At 35.7% G+C, this 22,968-nt stretch overlaps 1 protein-coding gene across 1 annotated transcript in view; it reads right to left on the bottom strand.

Moving 5' to 3' along the window:
- ADIPOR2 (adiponectin receptor 2) overlaps positions 1-22,968 on the bottom strand; it is a 101,778-nt gene that overhangs the window by 15,935 nt on the left and 62,875 nt on the right. The window contains 3 exon segments of the mRNA XM_078156101.1: positions 10,771-10,942; positions 20,815-20,855; positions 20,858-20,933. Of these exon segments, the coding sequence (XP_078012227.1) occupies positions 10,771-10,942; positions 20,815-20,855; positions 20,858-20,933 (289 nt within the window).

Raw genomic sequence — 22,968 nt, 5'->3', positions numbered from 1 at the left:
CTGTATGGTCAAAGATTTTCTTTTTAAATTAAATTTTACAATATCTTCATTTTAACATGACCAAAATTTCTCTTTCTCCTTCTTCTATCTATGCAATGCTGATTCAAAGCACTTATAAAGATTGTTTTTATTATGGCAGCCTTTGAATTTTAGTCTTAGAAGAGTTTTTAATGAATTAATCACTGAAGAGTTCTTTTTTTTTTAGCATTTAATTTTTTAAATTTTCAGTTGCAAAGTCTCTTCAACCCTCTACCCTCTCCCCCACCTACTGAGAAGGCAAGAAATACAATATCCATTATATATACAAAGTCATGCAAAACCTATTTCCACATTAGCCATGTTGCCAAAAAAAGAAAAGGTAAGAAAAATAAAGAAAGTGAAAAAGCAAATGATTCAATCTTCACTCAGAGTTCATCAGTTCTCTCTCTGGAAGTGGAACCATTTTTCATTTTAAGGTCTTTGGAACTACACTGGATCACGCTACTCCTCAGAGTAGCTAAGTCTTCCACAGTTGATGATTGTTACAATACTGCTGTCACTGTGTACAGTGTTCTAATTCTGCTCAGTTCAGTTCATATAAATCTTCCCAGGTTTTTCAGAAACCATCCCCTTTGTCACTGCCTACAGCACAACACCATTACATCACAATCATATGCCAAAACCTGATTAGCCATTCCCCAATTGGTGGGTATCCCCTGTTTCCAATTCTTTGCCACCACAAAAAGAGCTGCTATAAATATCTTTGTACATGAGTCTTTTTCCTTTTTCTTTGATCTCTTTGAAGTACATACCTAGTAGTGGTACTGCTGGGTTAAAAAGTGTACATAGTTTTATAGTCTAGTAGGACACAGTTGCCAACTGTTCTCCAAAATGTCTGGATCAGATCACAACTCCACCAAGTGTGTGTATTAGTGTCCCTATTTTTCTACATCCCCTTCAGTAACTGTAATTGCCCTTTTGTCACATCAGCCAATATGACTGGTATGAAGTGATATCTCAGAGTTGTTTTGATTTCTCTAATTACTAGTGATCTAGAACATTTTTTCCTGATTATTGATAGCTTTGATTTCTTTTTCTGAAAACTGCCTGTTTATATTCTTTGACCATTTGTCAACTGGGGAATGGTTTAGTTTTATAAATTTGTCTCAGTTCCCTACATATTTGAGAAATGAAACCTTTATCGGAAACTTGCTATAAAAATTATTCCCCAATTTCCTACTTTCCTTCTAATTCTGACTGCATTGTTTTTGTTTGTTCTAAACCTTTTTAATTTCATGTAATCACAATTACCCATTTTACCTCTCTATCTCTTGATGGTCTTAAAATCTTCCTTTATCCACAGATCTGACAGGAAATTTATTTTCTATTCTTCCATAATTTGCTCATGAAATCATCCTTTATGTCTCTAAATCAAATTCCCATTTTGAGTTTTTCTTGGTATACAGTATGAGATGTTGGTCTATGCCTAATTTCTGCCAGACTGCTTTCCAGTCTTCCCAGCAGTTTTTGTCAAAAAATGAGTTCTTCTCCCAATAGCTGAAATCTTTGGGTTTGTCAAACACTAAGTTACTGTGGCCTTTAATTTCTATAAATTGTGTACCTAATCTATTCCACTGGTCAACCACTATATTTCTTAGTCAGTACCAGATTGTTTTGATGATTACTGAAGAGCACTTCATTTCAAAGCTTTTTCTTGATATTTTCATTACTTTTTGTAATATTATAGTTTCAATTACTCTTTTTCTCTCCTTGAAGACAAAGATCCACCTATTCCAAAGAGCTTTCACAGACAAATTCCAAACCAAAACTTTCTAAGCCTTCCTTAAGAACAAGGAAAGAGCAGTTTGTTCTACTTCAAGATAAACTAGATGGCAGTCACTTCTTAGAGGGTAAAACTGACAGCAATGTCTAAGTCTGCAATGAAAACCCTCTCATGATGTGGACTTTGTCGTCCAGCTTTCAAGGACCCAGTGTGCTCAAATGGCTGACTCCATAAGACCAGAAGCTGCCTGGGTAATGGTCATGTACCACCATGCCAACTCAAGGCATTTCTTATTCAGTTCTTAAGGCATGCTTTACCTAACAGCAAGACATAACTGAATGAATGATTGACTGAATGAATGAGAAATCATTTATTAAGTGGTTACTATGTACAAAGTGCTGGGGATACAAAAAGAAAAGCAAGAAAGTGATTGTTTTTAAGGAGTGCACATTCTAACAAAGGGAGACAAAAGGACAGGGAATTTTAAGCTGCAGGGAGGATGGAAAGATCTTTAGAATGTGATAGCAAAACGTTTAGTACCAAGATACTATGTTCTTGAAGCCAGGAAGTGAATGAGGGGCTGCTTGACCTGCTGGATGGAAACATATGAGTTTGAGTTCAAGTTCTCTGACTTAAGTAGTCCTATGACATTCCACAAATTATAACTTAACTTCTGAGATGCAGCTTCTTCAGCTATAACGCAGAAGCAGTAATGCGTACCTTGCCTACCTTATACAGTTGTTAGGATTAAATGAGATAACTGTACATGAAAGCCCTTCATAAACTGTGAAGAAATCAGTATCTTACTGTTTAACTACATAAACATCAGTTGTAGGAATATAAATTGATACGATTTGTTGAGTGATCCTGCTTTTTATTCCTTTAAAAAAAAATATGGGAGTTAGAACCCAACACTGCTTAGATTGATTCTTTTAATCTAGCCTTTTACTAGACTGGCTGACATGAATTTGAAGACTGAATGTTTACCAAAAAGTAAACTAGGAAAGGGATCAAGGGCAGCAATCACTTAAATTCATACAGCAAGTTTTCTATTTTAAAGGTCTCAAGAGATTTACAAACAGGTGTTCAAACTATCAGAATTATTTCACATTATCAGTGACCTACAATAATTTTACAAAATAAAATTTAGCCAGTCTAGTTAGAGGTGAAAAAAAGTACCAGATTTTTTTTTAACAAAACTTCCAACTAAAGCTGAAACTTAAATTCAGAAAGCATTCCCAAGGATTTAAAAATAATTCTTAAAAATCAGGTCACCTATCATTATCTATGAAATAAAATTTCCATTTTAGCTCTACTCAAAACATATTTCAATCAGTGAGCCAACAAGACGTTTCTTGAAGTGTGCTTCATCTTCTTGTCTAACATCATTACAATACAAAACAGGAGAGCGAAAGTATGTATGGTGTTGAAGGCAGGGGGTAGAGACTGGGATGAGATACCCTTAAATATTTTTTAAAAATTTGAACTGAAGAGAAAGAAGAGGGGAGGGAAGAAGTTCCATACACCATACAGAACACAAAAAGTACATTACAAATTAAACTGTGAATTATCATTTCATACAGCTTGCTCCTAAAATAAATAAATAATAAATTCCACCCTTATTGTCAAAACTGTCCTGCTTATCTGTACTACCATCTGAACTTCCTTCTGTTCTCTTCTATGTATTTTTAAAAAAATGTTTCAATACACTAATACATTGTTGGTGGAGCTGTGAAATGAGTCAACCATTCTGGAGAACAATTTGGAACTATGCCCAAAGGGCTACAAAAATGTGCATACCCTTTGATCCAGCAATAGCACTTCTAGGGCTATATCCCAAAGAGATCATTAAAAAGGGAAAAGGATCCACACGTACAAAAATATTCATAGCAGCTCTTTTTGTGGTGGCAAAGAATTGGAAATTGAGGGGATGCCCATCCATTGGGGAATGGCTGAGCAAGTTGTGGTATATGAATGTAATGGAATACTATTGCGCTATAAGAAATGATGAGCAGGCTGACTTCAGAAAAACCTGGAAAGACTTATGTGGTCTGATGCTGAGTGAAGTGAGCAGAACCAAAAGGACTTTGTACACAATAACAGCCACATTATGCAATGACTAAGATTGTTAAACTGAACTCTTCTCAGCGTTACGAGGATCTAAGACATCTCCAGAGGCCTTGGGATGGAAAATGCTGTCCACATCCAAAGAAAGAACTATGGAAGTCGAATTGTTATCACTTATTTTTATCTTCTATTGAGTTTTGTTTCATCTTTCTGATGGTTCCCTCTATTGGTTTTAATTTTTACTTACAACTTCACTAATGTGAAAATATGTTTAATGGGTATGTAAATGTAAAGCCTATATGAGATTGTGCACCATCTTGGGAAGGGTGGAGGGGAGGAAGGGGGAGAAAAATTTTCAACTCAAAAGCATATGGAAGTGATTGTTAATAAATCAAAATTAAATTAAATTTAAAAAAAAAGAAAAACTTTAGGGGCCAAGCTCTCAACAAAAGCCAAAAAAAAAAGTTTCAATAGCCCTCTTTTTTCTCTTCTCCACTGCTAAATCCCCTCTCTCCTCTATCCCCAAACTAAAAAGAGAACAAAAAGAAAAAGGAGAGTTGTATCAAATAAGCAGAGTCAAACAAAAAAAATACACATAGTGATCATGTCCCAAAATAAAAAAGTCTCTTTTTATGCCCTGAGTCCATTACTTTTCTCTCAATAAGTTGGGAATATGCTTCATCACAGATCCCCTAGGGACATGGTTGGTCATTGCACTAATTTTTAAATTGTTTTTAAATCTGTCAAAGCGACTTTTCTTTACAATGTTGTTATCCTTGTTATGTTCTCCTTACTTTGATCAACTTCAGTGAATACTACCCAGGATTCTCTAACAGTTTTATCATTTTTTTTTAAGGAATGATAATATTCCATTACATTCATAAGCTACAAATTGTTCAGCCATTCCCCAATAGTCAAAGAAGCAATCTAAAGCACCTCCTTAGATTCTGATTCTATGTTTTTCTTCCCCCTCATCTTCCCATTTTAATTCCCCCTTCAGTATCAGGAAATTTGTTTTGCTTGAGACTGTTCCATCCCTGATGTTATTCTTCCTTTCAGCTCTCCCCAACTATCCCTGCTTATTTTCCTGTTGAGTTTGATGTATTTCTATACCAAAATGTGTAAATGTATGTTTAACTCTCCTGTTTCTGTTTTGGACAAGAATAAGGTTCACTGGATGCTCACTGCCTCCAGTTCCTCTTCTATATATACATACCCTTCTTACATACCCCAAAGGAGAAATTATAAGTTCCACTTCATTCTTTCTCCTTTCTATACTAATATCGTCTTCTTTTTACTTTCCCTTCTATTTTCCCCCTTAAATACCTCAAAAGAGAACAAATCTATCCCAGATCACCAGTTTTTTTCTTCTTTAACCACCTCAATACCCTTTGAAGACATTAAAGTTCTGAAGTGAAATTTGTTTCTTCAGTCTCAGCCAATGGGTCAAATAAATTTACCTTTCTAGGCTGCTCTAATGTGTTTGTATTTCTTTCTTTTTAAAAAATAGTTTATCTATTAGCATAATTGACCATCTCAATAACAAAATTAATAGAAATCATATGATTATCTTGATACATGCAGAAAAAGCTTTTGAAAAAATGCAACACCCATTCCTATTAAACACACTAGAGGGCACAGGAATAAATGGAGTCTTCCCTAAAATGATAGGTAGTAGCTAGCTAAAACCATCAGCAAGCATCATATGCAATGGTAACAAGCTAGAAGCATTCCCAATAAGATCAGGGGTGAAACAAGGATGTCCATTATCACCACTGTTATGCAATATTGCATTAGAAATGTTAGCTTTAGCAATAAGAGAAGAAAAAAAAATTGAAGGAATTGGAATAGGCAATGAGGAAACAAAGCTATCACTCTTTGCAGATGATATGATAGTATCCTTAAAGAACCAACTAAAAAACTACCTTGAAATAATTAACTTTAGCAAAGTTGTAGGATATAAAATAAACCCACATAAATCATCAGCATTTCTATACATTACTAACAAAGCCCAGCAGCAAGAGACAGAAAGAGGAATTCCATTTAAAATAACTGTAGACATATATATTTGAGAGTCTACCTGCCAAAACAAACCTAGGAACTATATGAACACAATTACAAAACACTTTTCACACAAAGTCAGATCTAAATAACTGGAAAAATATCAGTTGCCTATGGGTAGGCTGAGCTAATAAAATAAAAATGACAATTCTACCTAAATTAATTTACTTATTTAGTGCCATACCAATCAAACTACCAAAAACTTACTTTATAGAGCTAGAAAAAAGAATAACAAAATTCATCTGGAAGAACAAAAGGTCCAGAATTCAAGGGAATTAAATGAAAAGAAATGCAAGAGAAGGTGGCCTAGCTGTACCAGATCTAAAACTGTATTATAAAGTAGCAAGCATCAAAACTATTTGGTACTAAGAAATAGAGCGGTGGATTTAGTGGAATAGGTTAGGCATACAGTAGTCAATGACTATAGTAATCTACTATTTGATAAGCCCTTGGGATAAAAATTCACTATTTGACAAAAACTGCTAAGAAAACTAGAAAATAATACGGCAGAAACTAGGCATAGACCAACATCTTACACATATACCAAGATAAGGTCAAAATGGGTATGTGATTTAGACATAAAGTATGATAACATAAGCAAATTAGGAGAGCAAGGAATAGTTTACCTGTTAGATCTATGGAGAAGGAAAAAAAAATAACCAAACAAGAGATAGAAAACATTATGAAATGCAAAATGGATAATTTTGATTATATTATATTAAAATTGTTTTGCACAAAGCCAATGCAACCAAGGTTAGAAGGAAATCTGGGAAAATCTGGGAAACAATTTTTATAGCCACTATCTCAGATAAAAGCCTCATTTCCAAAATATACAGAGAACTGAGTCAAATTTATAAGAATACAAGTCATTCTCCAATTGATAAATGGTCAAAGGATATGAATAGGCAGTTTTCAGATGAAAAAATTAAAGCTATCTCTTGTCACATGAAAAAATACTCTAAATCACTATTGATTACAGAAATACAAATTAAATCAACTCTGAGGTACCATATCACACCTAACGTGATTAGCTAACATGACAAAAAAGGAAAAAGATAAATACTGGAGATGTGAGAAAATTGGAACATCAATGCATTGTTGATGGAGTTGTGAACTGACCCAACCATTTTGAAGAGCAATTTGGAAGTATGTCCAAAGGGTTATAAAACTGTGCATACCCTTTGATCCAGCAATACCACCTGATCTCAAAGAGATCATAAAAAAGGGAAAAGGACCCACATGTGCAAAAACATTTATAGCAGCTCTTACTATGGTGGCAAAGAATTGGAAATTGAGGGGATGCCCACCAACTGGGGAATGGCTGAACAAGTCGTGGTATATGAATGTAATGGAATACTATTGTGCTATAAGAAATGATGAGCAGGTAGATTTCAGAAAAATCTGGAAAGACTTGTATGGACTGATTCTGAAAGAAGTGAGCAGAACTAGGAGAACATCGTACACAGTAATAGTCACATCATGTGATGACTAACTTTGATAGACCTAGCTCTTCTCAGCAATGCACAAATCTAGGACATCTCCAAGGGACTCATAATGAGAAGTCCTATTCACATCCAGAGAAAGAACTATGGAGTTTGAATGCAGATCGAAGCATACTGTTTGCTCTTTTTTTCCCTTTCTGTTTTGTTTCGTTCCTTCTTTCTTGTGGTTCCTCCTATTGGTTTTAATTCCTCTTTATGGTAAGACTGATGCAAAAATATGTTTAATAGGAATGTATGTATTTATAGAGCCTATATCAGATTACACGCAGTCTTGGGGAGGGGGAAGGAGAGAAAATTGGGAACTCAAAAACTTACGGAGGTGAGTGCTGAAAACTAAAAATAAATTAATTTTTAAAAAAAGAAATACAGTTCCTTAATACAGCACCTGACACACAGCATATACTGTTTGTAAAGCACTCAACACAGTGCCTGGTGCATAGTAGGTACTATATAAATGTTATTATTATTGTTATAACATTCTATTAGGGAAGACAACACGTAAGCGGAAGGAGAGGATAGAAAAGGTACTAATGCAAAGGCATGATAACAAAGTCCAAAAAGTGAAGAATGGCCATCTTGGGTCCTTTTTCTAAAATGGAGGTTCCAGGAAAACCTCACCAATGGGGAAGCTGCTGCAGGGGAGGAAAAAGAGTATTATATTCTTGTGTTTGTATATCTAAGTTCCTATTGAGCTTTAGTCTTTTCATCAGAAATGCTTAAAAATCTTCTATTTCATTAAAGATCCTTTTTTTTTCTCTAGTAGGATTATACTCAGCTCTTCAGGGTAAGTTAATTCTTAGTAGTAAGCTTCTTTCTTTTGCTTGTTGTAATATTATATTTCAAGATCTCTTCTTGTTTATCATAGAAGCTGCTGGGTCTTATGTGACTCCTGACACTTAAACTCCTTTCTGGATCCTTGAAGTAATTCTTCTTTAATGTTAGCATTTTGGACTTTGGCTATGACATTACTAGAACTTTTCCTTTTGAGGTTTCTTTCAGGTGATCAGTGGATTCTTTTTATTTTCACTTTTCCCTCCAGTTCTAATAGACATGAGCAGTTCTCAAGAGTTCTTGAAATAAACAGTTCAGGCTTTTTAAAAAAAAAAGTTAAATCATGGTTTCCAGTAAGGAGGTCTTCTTATGTTTATTCTTCTCTCCAGCTGTCATTTCTGATTTTGAGCTTGTGTCAGGGCCAGATTTTGTCCCCTGCTTGTGCTTCTGGTTTTAGTCAGCCCTGATCATTCCCATTCTAAGTCACCTGGGTTCTGCCCTGTCATCCCCTCCCCATCCCACCCAGGGATATTTGAGGTTCAGAATATCAGGTCTTCAGGATCCTCAATGATATCTCAAGATAGAGCTAGAGGGGCAGCTAGGTAGCGCAGTGGATAAAGCACCAGTCCTGAGAGACAGGAGGACCTGAGTTCAAATCCAGCCTCAGACCAAACACTTGACACTAGCTGTGTGACCCTGGGCAAGTCACTTAACCCCAACTGCCTTAAAAAAAAAAAAGATAGCACTAGAGACTTTAAGTTCTTAGGCTATCACAGATTGAACACTGCTACTCTATACTAATCACTGATGTTCCCCGAGGCTTCCAAGACCCCTACCTAGGGGCCTCCTCTGAAGATTCCTCTGTTCTTGCTGTGTGAGAACATGGACCTTACAAGTGTGTCTGGCCTATTTCTGGCTACACTGGAAGGCTACCAACTAATCTGCTTATACTGGCTGGTGGCTTTGCTGGTAGTTCCTTTTCCTATTGCGTATGAGCTTCTGGCTCAGGTTGTGTACAGATCTGGCATAGAAGTCACTGACTGCAGTTTTGCTTCAGGTTTCTTAATCATTTTTCAATCATCTAACCAATGAATTTGGGCAATCTCTCCTCTGTTCAGTAAGCTGGAAGCTTTCTTGGTTGGAAGTTTAGGTATGAATTCACTAGTGTATGGAAACCATATAGAAGGAAACTCTCTCCACCAATACGGATCAGCAACTCATCTACAGCAGAATTTTGAGTTTATATGACTTGTCCATAGTCAGGCAGTTTGTATGTGTCAGAAGCTGAACTTTTAAAAAATCAAGTCTTCTTGCCTCCTTGACTGACACTCTACCTGAAATATCACATACACTTTCTCTCACAGAGACTTTGTGCTTTGGGAAAAGTAGACAGTAAAACAATTTATCAAAAGATCTTCCTTCCATGAATCTTGACTCTTCAAAGAGATAACAGACTAAAGGTGCATAGTTAAACATGCACTTTCCAACATGGCTGATTTATTTGGCTTCATTACATGTATCTGTTACAAGTGTGTATTAGAGTGGTACATAGTGGCAGAGATGCAAAAACAGCATTAATAAAACATTAAAAATATGAAAGAGAAAACAAAAACTTAAGAAGGGGACACAAACAGCAATTTTGTTGCTACCTTGTCACATATAATATATACTTAATTTTTCCTTCTGTTTTTAGAGTCATCTTTGCTTACATGCTGGGCTTTCATTGAAGTTTTTTTTTTCTCTTGATATTTTTGGTGTTTCAGCTTTTACTGTATTCCCATGTCATTTTCATGCCCCTCTCCATGCTGGGCCGCAAGGCTACCTTAGCTTCCTTGTGGTTGGATACACCTACTAGGTGTTAGGCAAACTAGGAGTTTGCCATCCTAAGTCCTGCCCGAGTAACCTCTATGGAGAGATAGGACTAGCCCCAGGTGAGATTCAGTCCCCTTTCCCTCAGGCTCAGTGACGCTCACAATGGCAGCCTTCTGGATTTCTCACTCCTCTGGACTCCTTTTCTTTAAATAGCTACTTCTTAATGGATGAGCAGAAGCCAGGAGAGTTGCGGCAACCACTGCAGTTATGGTGAATCCCTATGTTAGGACCAGGTCCCAATTAAAAGCCAGCATGTTTTCAACCAATCTAATTCCTGCATCTCTCTTCTCTTTTTGTTCATGTTACTGGAAAAAATTTAGTGTGTGCCATTGTTAACAAGGATGAGAGAAGTTTGATCAGAGGCACAGTATAATGGCCTCTTAGATAGAGGCTTGGCCTCTATCTTAGGTTCAGCCCCCCCTGAGCTTGATAACTTACTTATATTCCTACCACAGGCACACAGAAGTTGGCAAGGAAGGGACACTGAAGGAGTATTAAGGTTCTCTGGTGCTAATTCAAAAAACCACTGTATGTAACAGAAGTTCCCATATATAATCTTTGTTTTTGTTCTTGATTGCATATTAAAATGCTTGTTTGCACATAATTAAATTCATAATAAGAAAGGAAATTTAAAGAGCCTCTTTTTTTCCTTATACCACTCCCTATTCTTAAATCCTATTCTTAAATCTTAAATAAAAAGACATGAAGCATATTATTACAATTCGACAGAAATACCTAAGAGGTGCGTCCAGATGTTGCCCGTCTCTGTGTGTATTCTGAAGATGCTCTTGAAACAGGCCCGGAAAGAAGGCATAGGGGGCCTGTGCCCATGCAAAAGAAAATCGTTGTCTTTTAGCCAGTCAGGCAGTACATCATGAGGAATAACCCTCCATCGGCCTTCCCATACCTGTAAGGAAAATACTTGTTAAACACGTTGTGGGTTGATATATCAATTGGGAAATGCTGGTTCTAACAATAAGACTCTCATTAAAGGAAATCTAATACATTTTGTGTCTACTATGTGCCAGGCATTATGCTGAAGCACTTTACAATTATCTTATTTGATCATCACAATAATCCTAGGAGGTTGGTGTCATTTTCTCCATTTTACAGATGAGGAAACTAAGGCAAATGGAGGTTAAGTGACTTGGCCAGGATCGCAAGTAAGTGTCTGAAGCCAGATGTGACCTCAGGTCTTCCTGACTCCAAGCTTAGAGCTCTATCCACTTGTTCCACCTCTCTGCCTCTAAGATGAACTCTTAATATTCAAATATTCAAGGAATATCTTCTTAGGAAAGAGTAAGCAAACTCCAATTAATATGGCCTAAGGCATATCATGTATTCTTGCTTGCAGAGAAGAAACTATATAGTACCAGACCCCAACACTCTTTTAAAAGAACTTTATATACCAAAGTTCATTTTAATGATCAAATCACAACCGGTTGTGAGATAAGCTCTCCCCTCAGCTGGCAGAAAGGAATTCAAGACACTCTAGTCCAAAAATTAAAACCTCAGCACTCGTACTAAAAATGGAAGGTGAACTGCTTTTCTTCATCACACAGGCCACTAGCCTATATGCCTCCTTCCTAACACTAGTAAAAGCAGCCTCAAAGAGCACTGTTGTCAGTTAGTGGTCAGCAATCACATGCCTCCAAATTCACAGGGTGGCAGCTGGGAAAGTCACTCAGCCAGACTTACAGATTATGTGGCTAGAAAGATGACTGATTACTTACTTCCTCTAAATCACTACCCTCCATCCACTACCATTTAGAGAGTAATTGCAATTAAATCCAAGGAAAGGAAACAGAATTCTCAGTAAGGTAAAATCCTGAGTGTTGTCCCTCCATGATTAGCATCCTGCTCAGGAGTTCTTAGGGGCAGCCGCTATCAAGAATTGGGGGTGGGGAGGAAGAAGATGAGATGATAATGGCATTTAAGAAGGTGACTGGACCATGGTGATGGAAAGGTGTAGGGTAGGATTTGGTATACATAACAAGTTTAGCACTACTTCTTTCCAACACTGGTTCCCTCGGGAATTAATATAATAAAGGCACAGGAGAAGGGGGGGAAATGGATATGTGATGTGATACTAGCTAAGTTAATTTGTGAATTTGGTAGCTATATTAAACTACCAAAGAGAAACTTTAAGAAATAAGAAAAAGTAACAAAACTCACTTAAAGGAAGAAAAGATCTAGAACTGCAAGGGAAATAATGAAAAACAGTAGGAATGAAGGATCACTTCCAGCCCTCAAATTATGCTATAAAGCAGTAATCATCAAAATCATATAGTTAAATATGTGGTAAGTTAAAATAGAAAAACTAGTCAACAGTCTAGAAAAGGAACAATCAGAAACAAAGTAACTCAATAATTCAGTACTCAATGAAACAAAGAACATAAATTAATTAGGGAAGAACTCCCTATTTGACCAGAACGGCTAGGAAAATTAGAAAGCAGGTTTATATCAACATCTTACACTATATGTTACAATAACTTCAAAATGGACATTAAAGGTCAGACTATAAAAATTCAGAAGAGAACAATTCTTTTTTTCTTCCCCAAGGCAACTGGGGTTAAGTGACTTTCCCAGGGTCACACAGCTAGTAAGTTACAAGTGTTTGGTCTGAGGCTGGATTTGAACTCGGGTGCTCCTGACTTCAGGGCCAGTGTTCTATCCACTGCACCACCTAGCTGCCCTGAGAACAAGTAATTCTTAATTAAATATATACTATGTTTGAGGTGATCACAAAGTACAAAACTGAGTGAACTGACTCCCCCAGGACAAGATTTCTGGGGAGGGGCAGGAAAAGGGATAGAGGAAAAAATAGGGAAAAAAGTATAGGAGAAAGATATGGAAAGAGAATTAACAGTTTAGAACAAGGCACAAAACTTACCCAAATAGCAAACCCTCACTAAAAATTAGAACTGACTGAACAGAAGAAACTGATGGGACATCAACAAATATTAAAGTAAAAAAATTGAAAAATTAGTCAATGTGATGTGTATCACAGCAAAAAACAACTAATATGGAACAAATCAAGGAAAGATAATTTAAGAGCCAAAACTCTTACTGAACTCCCCCCTCCTCGTAAAACTTGTTATAAGGAACAGCTCTCTGGAAGGAAGGGGGAAAGGGAAAGATATATTAGGAAATGTAAATGATGAAAAAACAAAAGATAGGGAAGCAGGTAGAAAAGAGTGGAAAGAGCAAGAACCAGAGGTCCTGGGTTCTCTGAATCTTATCTGACTTACCCGAACCTGTGTGACATTGTGACTATATTTTTCTTTTCCACAAAATGAAGGAATTGGACTAGAATATGACACATTGGAAAAGATCTCTGGATTTGGAGTCAAAGGACTTTGTTTTAGATCCTCTGATACTTCCTTTCTCTACCTCAATTTCCTCCTTTGTAAGACTTGAGATTATTCTTGTCTAGTTCAATGAGCCTAAGATCTTATACGTAAAAGAATAAATTCTTCAAAAAATTTCTCTACCACATCTTTTGCAACAGATGTTGAAATATAAATACAATTATGTCTTTGGTGTTCTTTTTACTCATCCTTAACACAAGCAAAATGACCAAATGTTCCATGAAATGGTATTCCTTACTGCCTACGGACAGATGACAAAACCAGTTCCTTCAGTGTCTAAGGAGAGTCTGTGAGCAATCATTTGATTTATCTACAATGCCCTTATTTCTTTTGGTTTCACTTGTATCAAGAATCTGAATTCTGATATGAATCAGTTCCTCCTGAGAGATGGTCACTCATGAGAGCAGTGGGAAAAGATCTTACATTTAAAGGTCCAATATTCAAGTTAATATTTATGGACAATTTAAAAAAAAACTCTTAGAACCTCTCCTTGACCCCCACACAACACTGCCCTCCCACACACTTCCTTTTAAGTCACTCTGACACTATCATTGCAGAAACAAAAGGGAGCCTTCACAGCATTGAAAGGCATTGAGTTTTTATACGTGTTTTATGGGTGGCTACGGTCAAAGAATTTATCACCTACTGGCAAGCCTATAAATGATAAGTCTCTCCATCTCTGACTAAGCAGCTCCTCAAAAAAACAGAAACAATCTGTCACCAGGACCATATTCCTGTAATATTTCATATTAAGAAAGTTACATGCAGTTTTCCATTCAGTACATGAAAAAAATCTTTAAAAATGCTGTTACTGCTACCACAGGCAGTTCTGCTGTAAAGATGTATGGATTCCTAAAAAATCACCATGCTATGCAAAAATCACACAATAAAAACTATCAGACTTATGGGAAAAAATGAGATTGAGGTACAACATTGAAAAACTTCATTAGTGATACGTAAAGATAGCAACCTAATAAAAATGGCAGCACAGTTTTTATACAAGTCAGACAGTTAAGAAATACATAAATACTACAACAAATAATGCTAGTGTCTGTTGCCTTAAGCTTCTGCTTGGCCTGTGCTACAGGTGAGGGGACAGCATCTGAGGGCTGCAACACTAGGAAAGAGGAGGAGTGTGAGGTATGGGTGCTGAAAAGTCCTATTCTTCCCAAAGACATACAGTAACTATGGCACTTTGTAGTCTATTTGTGGAAGTGGGTATCAGAATGGCTGCATCCTGTGGCTACTGTGAATCTCTACAGACAAGGTGGTACAAACACAAAATTCATGTTTTGCTCAAATTATTCCACATTATATCAAATCAGTTGGAATTAATTTGCATTTTCAAAGCAAGTATTATGGCAGAACTGACTATACAGTTTTACTGCAAGTAAACAATTTTGTCCTTATTTTATTTTTCTCAAGGATTTTCTCCTACTCCTATGACCCCATGCCCATACTGAATAGATAATCCAAAATAAACATAGTCCAGTAAAACAAATTCCCATTAGTTGAGTTCAAAATTTATGTCTCACTCTGCATTTTAAGCCCATCACCTCTCTGGCAGGAGATGGTTAGCCCACTTCAACTTCAGTGCTCTCAAACTTTGTCATTCAAGAATCAAAGTTCCAAAGTCTTTCAAAGTTGTTTTTCTTTATAATATTGTCATTATTACATGAATTTAGCTTTCCTCTCCCTTTAAAAAATGAGAATAACTATTCATGTATTTTGGCTTTTTAACCAGTTCCTAGATTTATCAATTTAATGGGTTTTTTCTTTCAATGTTTCAATATTTTCTTCTGTTCCTCAGAATTTACACTTTTTTTGTTTAGCTAGTTTTATTATTTGTTCTATTTTTTAGTTTCGTGTCCAATTCATTTTTTTCACTCTTTTGCTAAGTTTAGATATAGAATTTCCTCTAAAAACTGCTTTCACTGCAACTCAGTTTTAGTATATTGTCTCACTGTTATAATTTTCTTTGATGAACTTTTCTACTGTTTCTATAATTTGATCTTAAAAATTGTGTTTAGTCTTCAATTAATTTTTCATTATGTCTTCAAAAACTTATTGAATATAATTTTTATTACATTGTCATCAATAAATGATGTGTTTAGTATTGGTTTTGCGCTTTTTTTTTTGGTGATGTCTTTATGCCTCAACATATGGCTAACTTGTTAAAAGTGTCATGTACGTCAAAGAGAGATGTAAACCCCTTTCTGTCCCCATTCAGTAACTGCCAGGGACACATCATTTGTAATTTTCCTAAAATTCTGTTTAGGTTATTAATTTTTTCTCATTTATATTTGATTAGATATATCTAGATCTGGAAGGGTACAATGAGGTCTCCTACTGTTATGAATTAGAACATGGGAAAAATATTACAAAATGCTGCTAATCTGTTTTATCTTAAAATAAGTGTTTATAGGGAAATGATGACAAAAATGCAGCTACTGACTAGGTAAGAGGTGAAAACTGGGTTTTCCCAATTTGTATTTCTTATTATTAATGACTTGTAGCTTTCTTTACTAAGACTACTAATATTTAATAATTCTTTTGAGAAATACTTGTTCATGTTCTTTGACCATTTATCTACTGGGAAATGACCTTTGTTCATATAGTCTATTCAAATGTCTACAAATCTTGGATGTGAGACTTTTATTAGAGATATCTGATTAAAAAAACTTCTTATCCTAGCTTCATTAACTTTCACATTCATATAACCATAATTATCCATTTCTGCAACTTGCCTTGATCTCTAGTTTGGTTAAGAATTTGCCCACTACTGAGTTGTGAAAGAAATATGATCTGCTCTTCTAATATTTTAAAATATTTATATCATGTATTCATCTTGAATTACTATGAAATATAGTGTAAGATACTGGTCTAAATATAATTTCTGTCAGATTTTTCAAGTTTTCCCTGCAGTTTTTAATCAAATAGGAAGGTCTTAGAAAATTTAGATTCATTCAACAATCTTTATATTTTAACCACTACCAGACATTTTTGATATTGCTGCTGAAGCGTAAAAGAGCTATTCCCCACTTACAGCTTTACAGTTTTTCCCTTGATACCTAAGTCCTGTAAATGAATTATCATCATTTTATCTAGCTCTATAAAGTAACCCCCTGATAGTTTTTATAGTTCGCAGTACTTAATCTGTGGCTGAGCTTTTACAATACTGTTGTTTTATTTTATTTGCACCAACTAACCATAATCACTGAATACTTCTCCAACTATTTAAGCTGGTCTTTATTTCTTAGAGGTATAGTGTAATTTGATCTATATAAGTATTGACTGTGTTTTGGTAAATTAGCTCTCAGATATTGTGTGCATTTTGAAGTTATTTTAAATGAGACTTCTCTTTTACTGACTTCTAGATTTTATATTTTTATATATATATTTAATTTTTATTTTATACTTATTTGTACTATACAGAAATGCTGTTGATTTTAATGGGATAATTTTGTATCCTGATATTTTACTGAAGCTATTAACTATCTCAATTAGTTGCTATACAGATTCCCTAAGATTTTCAAAGTTAATCATCACATTTATCATCAAATAGGTATACTTTTGATTCCTCTTTGCCTATCTTTATGTTTTTATTTCTTTCTCTTGTTTTACTGCTATTGCTAACATTTCTGGAACAACGCCAAAATATAGTGGGGAGAAAGGGCATCTTTGTTTACTCCTACAAATTAGTGCTTTTTCCACTGACAGCTGCTTTTTATCATATTAAGAAAAAAAAGTCCTCATCACATGATATTGTCTTCATGAAGTCATGGTGGTTCTTCATAATCACTGCTTCCTTTTATGGATATTCACTAACAATTTCTTCAATGATCTATTCTAGAATTTGCATAGGAATGGAAGACAAACTCACTAGACTGTAGTTTCTCTGCAGATTGTTTTCTTCCCTTTTTTGATGAGGACAACAGCCATCCTTCTCCAGTAATACAGAACCTCTCCCCTTCTCCACCATCATTCATCGCTATAAGTGGCTCATCAATCATATTCACATTCATCAGTTCTTTCAATACCCCAGGATACAGCTCATCTGGACCAAGTGACTTGAGTTCATCAAGACCACCAACCATTTTCTTACAATTTCCTTACTAATTTAGTTATCAACTTTCTGATGGGTTGGGGACTATATTTTGCCTTTCTTTGTATCCCCAGCACTTAGCACAGTGCCAGGCACAGAGTAAGTGCTTAATAAATGAATACTGACCAACTGTAAGCCATTTTTGTTCTGAAATTTCCAATGCGATGGTCATTCTCCTTGACAAAAACAGAAGCAAAATTAAGAATTAAGCAGGTCTGTCTTCTGAATGTCATCAGTTATCATCACCCCATCTATTCAAAGCAGCTTTCTTATCCTTTCTTTGATCCTACTCTTTCCCTAGATTCACCTTCAGAAATACTTTTTGTTATTAATCTTCCTTGCCAACTTAGCTTATCCTGAATTTTAGCTCAGATACTTTTTACAGATCTAACTCATATTTATGAGTGAATGAAAAAAAAATGTTTGACTCTTACTATCCGCCAAGCAATTATGTGGTGGGTAAATAAACACAAAAGAAAGACAGTTCCTGCCCTCAAGGAGCACTGTATTACAGTATGGAGTAACAACATACATAAGGGAGTCATGGCCAAGGAAGAGTGTTTGGGCCTGGGAAATCAGAAGGATAATGAGTAAAGTCACATTGAGCTCAACAGACATGGCCTTTCAGAAGCAATGGTAGTATCTTGATTTAATAACTGTTCCTTAAGCAAGAAGTGGAAAGCTAGATATATACATATGCAGTGTGTACATATGCATAATGTCCTAAAGCTGGACAAATAATGAGTCATGTGTATTTACACTGGCTGGCTTCAATCAAGATGGCACACCCAAAGGCAGTGGTTCCAAAGCAGAATTATTTGCTACCCAGGGCATAACAGAAGGACCCTTTTTTGTCACCTGCCCTTGCTTCCTACTTCTGTATATATCTTAAAAATCTAAGCTGATTTGTGATGATGTGAATCTATAGTAATCTCTTCAGGAAATTCACATTTTTTGTTTCTCATTAATAGTTTCCTTTTACTTCCTCACAATGTCATTCTTGAAAGGTTCCCATTTCTCTTAGACTAAATTCCCCTATAGAACTTTAACGAATGAGATCATGTTTACGCTTCCTCCAAATTCTGTTTTTCAAAAATCTAGGGTTCATGTCAGCCTATGAGTCCAAGGGTGGGGAACCTATGGCCTTGATGCCACATGTGGCCTTCTAGTCCTTGGGTGCAACCTTTTGACTGAGTCCAAGTTTTACAGAACAAATCCTTTTATTAAGGGGATTTGTTCTGTGAAGTTTGGATTTAGTCAAAGTGCCACACTTGAGGGCCTAGAGGGCCACATGTGGCCTTGAGGTCGCAGGTTTCCCACCCCTGGACCTTGAATTTATCTTCTCTATCATGAACTCTTTGCCTAAGTTTATTCAATTTTTTTCTGGTCTTGTTGCTACAGCATTACTATTCAGTTCAGTGTACTACAACTGTCGTTTGAAATTTATTCCCCACTCATTTCTATACTTAAAATTTCTTAAAGCTAGAAAGTGATCTCATAGATCACCTACTACAACTTCATCATGTTACATATAAGGCCCAGACAGGTGAAATGATTTGTATAAGGCCACTCAGTTCATGAGATAAATAAGACTGGAATCCAGGGTTGCTTTTAGTCTTATGTTCTTTCACTATATGGCACTGCTTCTCAGTCATAACTTAGTTTAGAGTAAACAAATGCTCCATCTGCTCTCCTCCCGTTAGCAAATAAGAACTTCACTTACTGTTCTCCAGCAAGATAGCTTTCATCTATAATGCCCCAAGTGACCTATAAATTCTTGGTTCCCCCATAAACTAGACACTCAATTGTATGATTTTGGAACTATTCAGTAACCCCTCATTTCCTTCTTGAAAAAGAAACACTTCTTTTATGTGTTATCTGTTTCAGGACAGGAGTCACTAAGAAGGAAATTACCATTTTGCACACGCTCTGCTCAATGACAACTCAGATTCAAACTTCCTGAGATATATTCAGAAGACCCCTTAAAATTCTTTCCCCAGGATGCTATCTAAATATGAAGAGGCAGCAGAAATCTTTATGTGCCTTTTTAAAAAGAGAAAATCTAATGGACCTAGGTGCTCTTTTTTAAAAAAATTAAATTAAATTTTCAGCTCCATATTCTCTCCCTCTCAACTCCCCTTCCCATTGGGAAAACAAGAAAAATCAAATGTTCGTTACGAGCACAGCCAAAATAAAGTAAAATAAATTCCTACCCTGGCTATGTTTAAAAAAAAATGTCTCTTATCTGTATGTGAGTCCATTATCTCTCTATCACAGGGTTGGTATCCCTTGGAACTGTGGTTGGTCATTGTGTTGATTACAGTTCCTAAGTTTTTTAAAGATACTTTACACAGTATGGTTGTTACTATATAAATTTTTCTCATGACTCTGTTCACTTAACTTTCAGGTCTTCCCAGGTTCTCTGAAACCATCTCCTTTCATCATTTCTTATAATACAACAGTATTTTATAACATTCATATACTTGGCTCAGTCATCACAACTGATGGGCACCTCTTCAGTTATGGGTCCTTTTCATCTTTCTTTGATCTCTTTGGGATTTAGATCTAGGTTATCTTTAAACTGTATTTCCCAGGGTCTTTTTTTCACATTTATATGAACAAGATGGCTTCAGAACCACTAGTGCCTCATAATATTTCCACTAAACAACTTCCCTTTTAATATGATTGTATATTGGCTATTTTTAGTTATGAAGAAATATTCTCCAAAAGAAGATCTGATGAAGAATCAAAAGAACAATAATGGAAACAAAAAGCTTTAGAGCCAACAATCTTGAAGAAAATGGTAATTAGGTTAGTTTGGAAGTGACGGCTTCTGCTAGCAACTGAATTGAACACACCAGCTGGGCATAAAAACAGATGGAAAATTCTATCCAAACAATAGCAGGAGTTCTAGGAAGAGGAGAAAAACTGCTTCCGTACCCAAGTCCTCTGACAGAACAGAATCTAAAGAGGCTCTTGCTTGGGCATTTTAAAGCTCTTTGAGTTTAGATATTACCAACCATTCCCAAAATGTTTAGCTTTATTTCACCTGCATGCTAGGTAGGACATAGGAACATATAATGGAAAAAGTTATTTCCAAGTCAAAACAACTTTGACCCAACTTTTAATAAATGTGCTAGAGGCAAACGCATATGTTGTACTCTGAAATGGCTTGCAAAATTTCCCCACTCCATAAAAGTTAAAAATTACACTAAGGTAAATAAATATAAAAGTTGAGGTATTTATTAGTTCTTGATTTAAAATATCAAAAATCACAGAAATAGCAAGAAATTTCTATCTTACCTTACAGACAAATTCCTCCATTCTTTCCATGGCATGGTGAGCTGTAAGAGGGGGGACATGCCCATAAACCCCTCATCTTCCTGAGATGGTCCATTATTGCACTCATGCTCCTCAGACTTCTAAAAAGCAATTAGAAAAATGCCCCATATGGTTTACTCAGTCAGTAACAGAGACTGAAAACAAAACTATAATAGAAAAATCAATATATTATCCTTATGAGTTAATAACAGATGTCTACTATCAAAACAAAGTTACAGACAAGTTCTAACCCAACAGAAAAATGAAGTAAATTTGTAAGTATGTAGTTTATTAGAATCTTGGTATTGGAAGATAAGGGAGAAAAAAAAACAGGTCTTCTTGAGTAAAAGAATGTACAGTTTGCCATAATGTAAGTAAATGTCCTTAGAGTTGTTGTAATAGAAAATTTCTAGAGTGTATATTAAGGAATAACAGTAATGGGAGTATACAAGTCCATAGCAGAGAAATAACTATCCACCATGAATCTAGAATATAGAGAATTTATGAAAGAATATACATTTTTCTTCAGTGGCTCCTCACACTATTACCGAACCCAGAATATTCCCGTAAGGAAATAAGTGAGGGTTAAACTGTAACATAATATGCTTTGAGAAAATTGTAACAAAGCATGGTGTTAGTGAGTGGGTTTCTATAATTCCTTAGCTTTTGCCAAGAACACATGTATGTACTTGAACCAAACCTCAACAGATTGTTCTGCCAATGTTATACTAACGTTAGCAATGAACCCAGATCATGATAAACTTACCAATAGAGAAATAATGGGATGACAATTCTGAAAAGCTGCTATATTGAATAAGGTCTGGAAAACAGTTTTATTAGGCATGAATTATTTTTAGGTAACTACATAAAAAGTGCTCTTGCTGATTTCTCTTTGTAGCCTCTCACAAACTATATGCATATACTCTGGATGTTCCTACTTTCCTCTTTTCAATAAACTCTCTATTATTTCAAGGACTGTCTCCACATAATCTATTTCAAGCAATTAATCAATAGACATTTATTAAATGCTTACTCTATGTGCCAGTCAGTATCCTAACCACTGGGATACAAAAAGGTGCAAAAGACAGTCTCTTCCCTCAAGGAGCTCACAATCTAACATGGGGGAGAGAATTTCAAAACAAATATGTACAAACAAGTTATATACAGGATAAATAGGAAATAATTAACAGAGAGAAAGTAATAGAAGTAAGAGGAATTAGGAAAGCCTTCCTATTGAAAACGGAATTTCATTTGGGACTTGAAGGAAGCCAAAAAGCAGAGATGAAGGAAAGAAGGCATTCCAGGTATAGGAGACAACAGAAAAAATGTCTGGAGCTGAAAGACAGAGTGACTTGTGCTTAGAGACCAATATCTGAGAAGACCAGTATCACTGTACCAAAGACTCCATGGCAAAGAGCAAGGTGTAAAGAAGATTGGAAAGATAGGGAGGGCGGTACAAAGTTATGAAGGGCCTTGTTTTTTGTTCTTGCTAATTTTTTTAAATAATTTTTATTTATTTCATTAAATATTTCCCAATTACATTTTTAAACATTCATTTTTTAAAAGATTTTTGAATTCCAAATTCTCTTCTTTCTTCCCACCCTCCCTACCTTGAGAAGACAAGCAATGATTACTGATGACACATGCAAAGTCATGCAAAACATCTCCACGTTAGTCATGTTGCAAACAAGAAGGAAAGAAAGGAAGAAAGAAACGGGTAATGAAGGGAAGGAAGGAAAGGAAGGAAGGCAGGAAAAGAAGGAAGGAAGGAAAGGAAGGATGCACAATGAAGTAAGCAGAACAACTTACAGAACTATATAGTATTGTAAAGGAAAAAAAAACCTGGGAAATTTGATCCACGCAATGGCCAGTTGAGAACTGTTAATGAAGTATACAGAAGCCTACAAGCTTTCTGGGTAGAAACAAGGAAAAGGAGAAAGCAAGCCCTACCAGATGTGGCCTAAAACTAGCAAGAACTGAGTCCTGAACTTTTGGAGCAACAGCAAGACAGAACCAGTAGACATTGCACTGGTATAGCGCACAGTGAGACAGGGAGAACAAGTTCACCCTACACTTTTTAAAGAGGCCTGAAGCCAACATCCCAACAGTCCACAATAGAGCCCCAGCTGGAGACAA

This window comes from Phascolarctos cinereus, unplaced genomic scaffold (assembly GCF_003287225.1).
Source record: "Phascolarctos cinereus isolate Bilbo 61053 unplaced genomic scaffold, phaCin_HiC Scaffold_1;HRSCAF=81, whole genome shotgun sequence".
Lineage (NCBI taxonomy): Eukaryota > Metazoa > Chordata > Mammalia > Diprotodontia > Phascolarctidae > Phascolarctos > Phascolarctos cinereus.
The sequence above is the reverse complement of the archived record's forward strand: the minus strand, read 5'-3'. Positions and strand labels throughout refer to the sequence as shown.